This window comes from Triticum aestivum, chromosome 5A, assembly GCF_018294505.1.
Source record: "Triticum aestivum cultivar Chinese Spring chromosome 5A, IWGSC CS RefSeq v2.1, whole genome shotgun sequence".
In the NCBI taxonomy this organism is placed as follows: domain Eukaryota; kingdom Viridiplantae; phylum Streptophyta; class Magnoliopsida; order Poales; family Poaceae; genus Triticum; species Triticum aestivum.
The window spans coordinates 472,356,817-472,368,311 of NC_057806.1; the positions used below are offsets into that span (position 1 = coordinate 472,356,817).

General features: G+C 50.5%; 2 protein-coding genes across 2 annotated transcripts; both read left to right on the forward strand.

Annotated features, from left to right (window-relative positions):
* Positions 1-4,346: 4,346 nt before the first annotated feature.
* On the forward strand, positions 4,347-8,461 carry LOC123104105 (probable galacturonosyltransferase 4). The gene is made up of 7 exons (XM_044525835.1): positions 4,347-4,748; positions 4,828-4,917; positions 5,161-5,564; positions 6,174-6,442; positions 6,552-6,909; positions 7,119-7,694; positions 7,891-8,461. The coding sequence occupies exons 1-7, from the start codon at positions 4,625-4,627 to the stop codon at positions 8,164-8,166; spliced, it is 2,097 nt and encodes a 698-aa protein (XP_044381770.1). The 5' UTR covers positions 4,347-4,624; the 3' UTR covers positions 8,167-8,461.
* Positions 8,462-8,824: 363 nt separating this feature from the next.
* Positions 8,825-10,105, forward strand: LOC123107213 (classical arabinogalactan protein 9-like). Its single transcript, XM_044529214.1, has one exon. It carries the CDS (start codon positions 8,919-8,921, stop codon positions 9,762-9,764), a length of 846 nt encoding a protein of 281 aa, XP_044385149.1. The 5' UTR covers positions 8,825-8,918; the 3' UTR covers positions 9,765-10,105.
* Positions 10,106-11,495: the final 1,390 nt, after the last annotated feature.

Genomic DNA, 11,495 nt, shown 5'->3' on the forward strand with positions numbered 1-11,495 from the left:
ACCCCGGTGCCTCATGACATTGTTTCAGATATAGACAAATTCAAATGAATTATACTACTATTTACCAATGCCATATTACGTTGAAATGAGTAATGGCAAGCGTGGGCACGCCGGCCGTGCCCACAGTCCCGGAGCACATTTTCCGGAGAGGTGGCTGTGGGAGGACGGCGGTGGGTGTACACGTTGACAAACTCGTGCGCGACGGCCCACCGGGGTGGTACAAACTCATGTCGCCGGACGCCGGGGTAGCGCGCTGCACGGGTGCATGGCGACTAGGATGATTCTCGGTCGTCCGTGCCCCTTCCCCCCACACACACAGCCCGATCATCATTTGCTGCTTTAAGAAAGCCGATACACACGGTACGTACGGTACTACTACGATGCCATGCGATGTAAGCAACCTTTTTTGCTTTCTGGTGGCCTGCGTCCTCGTTTTGTTCTCACGCTGTCAGCCGCTACGCGCGCCTCACAACGTGCTAATCCGTAATGATTTATTAATGCGCCTTTGTATTTTGATTCAAATTTTGACATTTAATTTAACTATTAAACATAATTTGTATACCCTAAAAATAGTACTATCATTGAAAACCACTTTCACATTTGAATCCGATAATATAAATTTTATGACATACAACTTATAATTTGTTAGTCCAAATCTACGGTTAAAGTTGGGCACAAAATACAAAGGAGACCTTCTGTACGTAGCCATGCACCCTCGCTCCCGCTCTATACGAAAAGGCTAGTACATATCTCCAGTACAGATGCTTCATGTTACATTAAAAATTATTTTGAAAATTTTAAATAACACAAAAGAAAAATTATTACTCCCTCTGACCCACCGACTTAGTACAAAGTTGTAGTAAATCAGCAACAATTAATAAGGATCGAGGGATAGTATTTTCATTATTCCTACATAAATACTACGTAAACGACAATTCATGTAATTAAGCACGAAAATGAACCTGCTGTATATCAGATTGTAACTTACTGATTTGTTTATTGTTTTTTTTCCTTTTGTAACTTACTGATTTGTTTTTCCACACGCTGCAGCAGATTGAAGGACGTTCATATAAAATTATTCATTTTTTTAGCTGCCGGTTATGCCTAGAGCTCTTAAAAGAACGCAAAGCATTAGCTATTTTAAATCTATCTAGGACAAAAATTTAAACAATTCTGAAATAAAAATATAAGGGCAACTCCAACACGGACCCCTTAGGCCAACTCCACCGCGCGATCCTATCCTGTCCGGCCCCGTCCATTTGGGGTAAAACGGACAAAGGAGGTGGCCCAGCGCGCGGCGGCCCGAACCCATCTTGTTTGTTTTGTGTCCGGGTCGACCCATTTCGAGCGCAAACTTGCACCGGGTTTGGGTCGCGACGGACACCAAACGGACGTGCGCCTCGTCCGCGTCAGGGCCGCGTGGCAAGCGGCCACCTACCTCCCACCCGCCCACATAAATGCACACGAGCGGACGGCCCCACCTGTCATCCGCACGTCGAAGGGCCGCCGTCCTTCTTTAAGTGGGAAGCGTGGATGGGTCATCGTCCACACTGCCCCACGCCATCCCGTGACCTCCTCAAAACCCGACAGCCCCAGTCCCAAACCCTAGCCAACACCTCGCCGGCCGGCCGACCGCTTCCATGGGCCGCAAAGGCAAGCACGACCGCGAGGCTGGTTCCTCGTCGGGACGCCGCCGCTGCTCGCCATCGCCACCACGCCGGGCCCCCCCCCCCGCGCCGCCCGCCTTCTCCATCGCACCCACGTCCGCCGGCGAGCGCGACCGGCATTACGTCCGGTCGTCGGTGTGCCGCCGTTATTGGGAGACGAGGACGCCGCTTCCTTGGAGCGACGTCCATCTCCCCAATAACTGGCATCTGTCCGCCGACCGAGTCCCGATCCCGGCGGTCCCGACGAGCGGCCGTGCGCGCGACAAGGAGATCGAGCGCCGCCGCCGCCTCCTCCCCGACGACCTCTTCTACGACCCCAGGTACGCCCCCGACGACCTCTTCTACGACCCCAGGTACGCCCCCGACGACCTCTTCTACGATCCCAGGTACGTCCCCGACGCCGGGCTCTGGGACACCTGGTTTCGTGACGAGCACGACACTAGGCGCGCGTCGTTCTTCGCCGGCACCTCGACGGGGCCGCGGCGGCCACGACAGGAGCGGGGGCGTACTCGGGTGCGTGGCATGACGCCCACGCCGTCGCCTTCATCGTCACCGTCGCCACCTCCCCCTCCTCGCATGACAGCGGAGGAGGAGGCCCGTCTCCTGTAGCGTGTCATGGACGACTCCATGAACACGCACGACGAGCGGCAGTGGCACGCCCTGGAGGAGACCATGGCCCTCTCTGCCGCCGGGGACGTCGCCTTCCCGGAGATGGCGGCCGTCACGGAGGAGCCGACGGAGGAGGCGTTGCCGGCCGTGTTCCAGCAGCTGCTGGGCCAGGGTGGGGCTGGTCCTGCACTGCTCTGGAGATGGCCGCCGGCGTGGGCGTGAACTGGTGCCCCACTCCGCCGCGGTCACCGGAACGGGAGGCGTCGCCCCGGGAGGAGGTGGTGCAGGCACCTCCGGCCGTCCAGCCAGCCCCCGTCTACCACGCACCGCCGCCCCATTTGTGGACGCCGCCGGCCTACGTCGACCTCGTCAGCGACGACGACGACACCGGCGGCCAGTGAAGACGGCGACGGCCACGACACCGACGGGCACGGCAGGAGCGCGCGGGAGGAGTTTTTTTATTTTGTTTTTATATGTTAATTATGAAACTAGGCCTTTTAAGTGGCCGTGAAAACTGAGCCGTTTTGTGGCCGACCTCTATATATGTTTTATGTTTTTTTTAAATGCGTTTATTTACTTTTTTAGTTATTTCATTCCTGTTTTTATATATTTTTTATTCACGTCCACCCCGGACACGATTTGGGATGCGGCCGCGCGGTGGGCGCACGCACGCCCCATCTGACAATGCCGGACATAGGTGAACCCATCGACGCTTTAAAGAGACAAAATCCGGTCATTCCGGACGTCCGTTTGAAGTCGCGCGGTGGAGTTGGCCTTAGACGGACAGGATATCCGTCCGCGAACGACAATGATACGACAAGCGCTACTCAACCTTCTCGCATAGTGCGTTCCAAACAAGATTTGAACAAACATGTCATAGAAAAATTGTTTTCTAGATATTTTTTAATAAACTTATAATAATACGTGAAGAAACTTAGTAGGAGACTGGCGAGAGTTTATCGTCGGATTTTATAGAGGATGAAAGGGCCTCGATCCGTGTGGTGTGACATGAATGTGCGCTAAACCCAAACCGAGGTTGTACTACGTAAGCATATCCTGGCAGTTGCAACTGCCTGTGCGTAGTACTCCCTCCATTCCACAATGTAGTGCTTCCTCTATCCACGTGCTTCAACTTTGACCGTAAATTTAACTACCACGACCGATTGCGGCGGGAGCAAAAATTATATCAGTGAATTCGTATTCGAAAGAAGTTTTCAATTATATAATTTTTTCTCCCGCTGCAGTTGGTCTCGTTGGTTAAATTTATGGTCAAAGTTGGACCTCGGGAAGCGTGGGCGCACTATATTTTGGAATGGAGGGAGTACGTAGGAGTAGGATCCACGCACGCACATGGCACGCGCGGGGCCTGCTGCTGGGATGGGCGCACGGCACACGGCTTCGGCGGTCCGTCCGTGCCAGTACTACGCCGCGTGATTCGCAGAGAATGGACGCGCGCACGAGCAGATCTGCAGGCGGATCACCCGGTCGAGGGAGAAAAGCACCAAAGAACGGTGCCGTCTGAATCTTCTGAACGAGAAGCGCGCACTCAAGGATGGATACCTTTCTCATTCTCCTCCGTCTCAAAATGTCACTCGAAAGACATGCTTAACTCACTGGCGTCACTTTCACCCTTTTTTGTTGTTGTTGTTGAAGAACATTCACCCATTTAATTCGGCCCATCTCCGCCCTAAAACCCCCCCGGTATATCTGTCTGTAGCACCTGTGCGGTCTCATTTACTCGGTCTATCCACCTCTGCCCGTGTGGCCCGTGATGCCTCTGCTGTCCCGTGCGCCCACAGACCACCGCTCCCATATCCAAACGCCGACTCTGTTTCTCTATCCACAAACGCCGAACCAAATCTGACCAAATGCTTAGCAAATATAGGAGCGGTAAATACGATCTTGTATCTCTGTACCACAGATTATTGTATTATTAGGCTGTATCTCCGTACCGTCGCAAATCTGGAGAGAAACATCTCCATGAAACCCGTCTGCCCCACAGGCCACGGGCCACGGGAATAGAAAATTCGTGCGATCCAGCGCGTGTAAGGCAGGCAAAGGTGCCGGTGGAAAGGAAAGAAACCACTCGAGTCCAAACCGGCGCAGCACGCATCGCACCGCATGGGCCGCGCACCGCTCCCACGTTACCCATCCTGAGCCCTGACTGACTCACTGCCGCCCCGGAATTTCGCGTCCGCCGCGCGTGCCGACGCCCGAAGCCCCCCGAACCCTCCCCGAAGCCAAGCACCCGCCGCGCCGGAAAGCAAACCCCCCTCGTCCGGCGGCGGCGGTGCAGTGCGCCGTCCGAGGCTCTCCGGCCGCCGGCTGCGGGTGCGGGGCCCACGGACATGGCGGGGGCCGCGCGGGGCCGGCGGTGCCGGGGCGCGGTGCTGCTGCTGCTCGTCGCGTCCGTGCTCGCGCCCCTCGTGCTCTACGGCCGCTCCCCCGTCCCGTACCTCCCGGACTCCACCGGTACGTGCGGCTCCGGCGCCGGCGGCAATGCGGCGAAGATCCGTTCTTGACTTGATTTGGTTCATGTATTGTCTTGCAGTGGCGAGGGGCGCGTTCGATCGGGGCGACGGGTCCGGCTCCAATCTGGTGTGGCCGCAAATGGCCGCGTCCGAGGTTTCTCTCGCCAAAGGTAGATGCCGCTTTTCCTCCCCCCTTTCGTTTTGCTTGCCTAATCTCGGGAAGGCATGAGTTTCACTGACTGTAGATTAGACCGTGAAAATGGTATAGAGATAGATTGAGTCTGTTTTCACCACAGTAAGAACGAATGAACCAACTTCTTGCACTTTTTTTGGTGAAGCAGTCGCCAGTTGAGTCATCCGTGGGTAAACGCATCTGATTTTTGTTGGAACTCTGTGTGAATTGCTTTTTGTAGATTTGACAATTGAGAGGCTAGGGGAGCACAAGAACCGGGTGCTGTCAGCGACTGACGACTGGCAAGCAGTTGAGGTAGCCAGGAGCCATCCATCAGAAAAGAAAATTGATACCTGGGAGGACCCTGTGTCGCGAGATGCTGATCAGGTGGTTGCTGTGGGAAATGACAGTGCTCAGTCTACACAGGATGGCATGATAAAGGAAGTTGTTAGCACCGACGGACGAGCAGATGGATTTCGTGATCCCGGCGATAGCAGGGTAGCTGAAGAGCAGGACGGACAAGGGATGGATGAAAAAGAGTTGCAGGATGCAACTGAGCTAGAGCACAAAGATGGATCTGGCGCATCTGAGAATAACATTGCTGGAACAGATACTGCTGGAAATCTGACATCGTCTTTGAATAAGGTAAAAAGTTATTAGAGAAGCCCTTTCCCTTTCTAAGGGAGGGGTATATTTCTGGAAGACTGAATCCCCTTCTAAGGGGGTAAATTAGTGGAAGACTGAATCATGGATACAGACCTGCCTGACATGTCTGGGTAATCTTACCTAAATGTAGGACGCAAAACTAACCTATGACTGAACCTTGCAGCACATCTATATTACTACTCAGTACCTAAGCTCATACTCATCGTATGAAGGTAAAATATTTGTGCACTGAATGAACTGGAATGGAGGTGATATTATTTATTGTAAAAATCAAATTTATTCTATGACTACTCCCAAAGACATTGCAGCCATCTTAATGGATTGGCAAATATATGCCTATTATTTTCATTCCCATTTTGCAATGTTACTGTTTTGTGGTCTGTTTCTTACCTTTTTGTGAACATTAGGACTAGAACACTGAGTGACGAGCGATTAGAAGTCCTGAAAGTCTACTCTTATATTTTACACCATGTTGATAGTTATGTTTACACTGTAGCTTGTTTATTCAGTCACAACAGAGCATGTTATGTGTTCTGCCAGTTACCATCTTTCAGGGTTGTTCTAACAGCTAATGTTTTAATTGTCCAGGAAAGCATTGCTGATACATCATCTGATCAAACTACACATGCTAGTGCCAATGCTGATCTCGCCACATTAGTGAGTAGCACTGATCATTCCGCAACTTCCCCAGATGCTACAATCCGCATCATCAAGGATCAATTGATAAGAGCAAAGACATATCTTGGTGTTCTAGCTTCTAGAGGAAATCATGGTACCGCCAAGGAGTTACGTGCACGAATGAAGGATATCCAACGAGCACTTGGTGGTGCAACCGATGATGGGATGCTTCCTCAGAAGTACTTTCTCTTTCACTGTACTACTGAATTTCCATTGTCATTATTGGTGTCTTGTACTCTGTATTGCGGTAATTATCTCTGAACTTACAAAACTTTCGGTTGCATGAAGTGTCCATGGCAAAATAAAAGCGATGGAGCAGACGCTGGGTAGGATCAAGAGAATGCATGATGGTTGCTCAGGTGCTGTGAACAAGCTCCGTACAAGCCTTCACTCAACAGAGGAGCGTCTTCAATCTCACAGAAAAGATGCCAACTATCTAGCTCAACTAGCAGCAAAATCTTTACCCAAAGGACTCCATTGTCTCCCATTGCGGCTTACAAATGAATATTATTCCAGCAACTCCAACAATAAGGATTTTCCAAATACGGAAAAGTTGGAAGACCCTCAACTCCATCACTATGCTGTTTTCTCAGATAATGTATTGGCTGCTGCAGTGGTTGTGAACTCCACTCTTGTTCATGCTAAGGTATTACCACTTGGTCAATGAGATAGCTAGCCAGGCAGCTGATTAATGATTGTGAACCGACTTCTGTTTTGTATTACCTCTGTACCAAATTGCCTGTCTTGAATTTTTCTAGATATGGATGTATCTAACACTATAATGTATCTATCAATCTCACTGTATTTAAGTTTGTACCTAAATCACTAATATGTACTCAATACTCTGTTCTGCAGAAACCAGCAAACCATGTCTTCCACATTGTGACAGATAGGCTTAACTACGCTGCAATGAAGATGTGGTTCTTGGCTAATCCCTTGGGTGAAGCTGCGGTTCAGGTTCAGAACATTGAAGAGTTTACCTGGCTGAACTCAAGCTACAGCCCAGTTCTGAAGCAGTTGGAATCCAGTTCGATGATTGATTACTACTTCGGGAGTGGGAAGGCTAGGCCGGGTGAAAATCCCAAATTCCGGAACCCAAAATACCTGTCGATTCTCAATCATCTGAGGTTCTATCTCCCTGAGATATTCCCGAAGCTTAACAAGGTGTTATTTCTAGACGATGATACCGTGGTGCAGCAGGACCTAAGTGCGCTTTGGTCGATAGATCTCAAAGGCAAGGTCAATGGTGCTGTTGAGACCTGTGGAGAGAGCTTCCACAGGTTTGATAAATACCTCAACTTCTCCAATCCTCTAATTGCCAGCAATTTTAATCCACACGCTTGCGGTTGGGCATATGGCATGAACATGTTTGATTTGTCGGAGTGGAGAAAGCAAAACATCACCGACGTCTACCACACCTGGCAGAACCTGGTGAGTTTATGAACTTATGAACAACATACTCCATTATAAAAAAGAGTCTTCACCGAGAGCTGAGCAGAGTATATCCAATAAGCTTTCAGCTATTCTGTCCTATTTTGATCTACAAGGAAATCCCTGTACTTGACCGAAACTGTCATTTCCCCATTCTTCAGTGGTATTTGACCCATGACTTATCTCATTTGTGCAGAATGAAGACAGGCTACTATGGAAGCTAGGCAGCCTCCCTGCAGGCCTTGTGACGTTCTGGAACCGCACTTTCCCCCTCGATCGCTCGTGGCATCTATTGGGGCTCGGGTACAACCCAAACGTGAACGAGAAGGAGATCAGGCGGGCATCCGTCATTCACTACAATGGGAACCTGAAACCCTGGCTTGAGATCGGACTGTCGAAATACCGAAAATACTGGTCGCGGCATGTCAATTACGATCAAGTGTTCATACGGGAGTGCAATATAAACCCCTGAGTGGCAAACACACTTCATGTATGGTTTCGTTATTCTTTTTTCGCTTGCTATAGGTTAATTCTTTATGCTCTAGGTTTTGTAAGATATCTAGAGCATCTACTATTTTTTTCAGTGGTAAAGGTGCCCGTTCCTTCTATGTATGACTAACTGTAAAAGTGCCAGCTATTTAGTGGTAGGCTTTAGAACCAGACAGACACACGCTCCAGTTAAGAGCCACGTAGGCTATATATTGCGTTTTTATACTTGCTGACGCGGATGTAACAAGATGGTAGAAAAACTGTGCCCAGTTCCTGCATACTGCAATGCAAGTGTAGTCAGTTTTTTTTTTGAAAGTAGTCAGTTCGTTCTCTGTTCTGCCGCCACACATGAAATTTCGAAGTGGTTGCTGTGCTTATGTCGATCAGTTAAATTATCATAATAATCCACACGAAGTTTACAAACCCAGGCTGCAAACGACAGCTCCCAATGGACCGTTCAGAATGTGATCAAATCCAACTGAAAACGAGGTAATCCAATGGATGCCTTACCTTAACAAGATACTGTGGGCCTTAACTTGAAGATGACCCCTAATCCCAACAGAATTCCTTATCCAATCTCTACTTAGCCGGCGATTAGTTGAGATTCGTTTCCCCGATCCTCATGCACGGGCATCATATCATATGCCTATATATACGCGCTCTTTGCTGATCCTTGTGAAGTTTCGCAACGTACGCACATCATTCTGATCTGTTTAACTCTGCTCACCGTTCACGATGGCGAGAGCGCTCCTGGAGTCCGCGGGCGGCGCGGCGGCGGCGGCGGCGTGGGGTTTCCTGCCGCCGTGGCTCGCGGCGCTCGGCATGGGCGTGGCGTCGGTCTGGGCCGTCTCGTTCGCCGTGTTCCTCTGCGGCCGCAGCAGCTCGCGCGACGACGCCCCCAAGAAGAAGCCCGCCCCTGCTGCCACGGCCCCGAAGGCGACCAGCTCCGTGAGTGTCGCCCCGGCCCCGAAGACGAGCGCGCCCGCGAGTGTCGCCACGGTCCCGATGGCGAGCCGACCCGCGAGTGTCGCCGCGGCCCCGAAGGCGAGCACGCCCGTGACTGTGGCCACGGCACCGAAGGCGAGCACGCCCGCGAGTGTCGCCGCGGCCCCGATGGAGAGCCGGCCCGCGAGTGTCGCCGCGGCCCCGATGACGAGCACACCCGCGAGTGTCGCCACGGCTCCGATGGCGAGCCGACCCGAGAGTGTCGCCACGGCAGCGAAGGCGAGGACGCCCGTGAGTGTCGCCACGGACGCGACGTCGAGATGGCCCGTGAGTGTCGCCACGGCACCGATGGCGAGCCGACCCGCGAGTGTCGCCACGGCAGCGAAGGTGAGCAGGCCGGCGATCTTCGCGCCCACCACGGTGAGCTCGTCGAGGTCCGGGAGCACGGTGGTGGACACGACGGGGTGGTACGGAGCCGCGTACGCCTCCGGTGGATGCCATGGCCACGGCCACGGCCACTGCCATGGGCAAGGTGGCGGCGGTGGCGGCGGCGGAGGTGGTGGTGGTGGTGGTGGTGGCTGCGGCGGCGGCGGAGGCGGTGGTGGTGGCGGCGGCGGTGGCTGCGGCGGCTGCTAAAGTTCTGGTTGATTCTTCGGTCTTGTGGTGGCATGCATGCAAGGCGTATTAATGGCTGCTTGCATGCGTGGTGGTTATTTTTTTTTAAGATTCGGCAACCTTTATTAAACAATAATCATATCAGTTATAAGGAAGGGAAGTAAGAAAACAGAAGGTTTATCTCGTCACTCTTCAGAAAAATTTCCTCTGTAACTAGCCCGAGCAAGCACATGCACTGCCGCATTACCTTCCCGAGCACAATGAACAACAGTCTAGTCATATTAGTTTCAGGGTCATGTATAACGACCATGGTGTTCTTTTAGCGTACAACCATTGTGCTCGTTAGCTGTGGATTCGTGTTTCGGACTTTTGGTTAGTTACTCCCTCTATAAGGTTTGGTCAAAATCAAATTTTATAGTGTTTGACTAATTTTATATTAAAAAAATATAACATTCATAATATAAAATCAATATTATCAAATGCACCATAAAACGTATATTTATATTATATAGTTTTTAGTATTGCAAATGTTCATATTTTTTATATAAATTTGGTTAAATTTTGTGCAGTTTGATTTTGATCAAATCTTATATACGGAGTAAAAAGAAACGGATGAAGTATTAGTTAGTCTTCCTAGATTGCATCGTGGTGTTATTTATTCTTGGGGTTTTCCTATGTCAGTGCCTCAATCGGCGCCAAATTAAATCCTGCAAATGTATTTGTTCTCCAGAAAATTATGGTTTTCAGGAATGTCTTTTTTGCTGTACTTATCCAACACTTGAGTTTATTTGATTTGAATCTATAAGGGCATCTTCAACAGTTGTAAGATAGGTGTTGGTAAATTTGCCACCTAGGATATAGTGATGATGTAGCATATAATAAATGTAGAAAGAGAGCAAAGTTGTATGTAGTTTAACCAACAACCTTTGCACAAGCTCCTAGGTGAAATAGAGAGCAATCACATTTATTTTCTTACCATCTATTGGATAGCTCACATACAATCCATTGGAGTAGTTGTATGATAACTTGTTGGTTGATGACATAGACATTCTACCAACAAGACTAACATACGGCATCTCCAACAATTGTAAGATAGTTGTTGGTAATTTGTCATCTAGGACATGGTGATGATGTGGCATGCAATAAATATGGAGAGAGAGCAAAGTTGTATGTAGATTAACAAACAACATTTGCACAAACTCCAAGATGAAATAGAGAGCAATCACATTTATTTTCTCCCCATCTATTGGTTAACTTAGATACAGCCCATTGAAATAGTTGTATGATAGCTTGTTGGTTGATGACATGGACATTTTACCAACAAGACTAACATACAACATGTTGAAGATGCCCTTATCTCCTTGACGCTGGCCGCTACGGTGCGGCGGCCACCAACCGTCCTCCCTCGCTACCCGCTCGCCGCTCGGGTAGCGGCGCCACCAACGCACACCGTGGGCCATAGCCACATGCACCCCTCCCGTTGCTCGGCTTGACAGCGTCGGATGAGGAACCCACATGTGCTGGATTCGCAGCCCCCTCGTGCGAGTGAACTCTGGATCCCGCCTCTTTTCCGAGTATTCTGCTCCGGGGAGAGAACTCCGGGCCCTAGTTGGGACAGGTCCCACCCTTCCCATGTTGATCCAGTGCGCGAGGCCTTCTTAAGGCGCCTTGATGGCATGTGTCTTTGATACCTCAACTCTCGCCACCTTTGCAAGGACGCAGAGACCACCTTTGCTGCATCATATGCAAGCT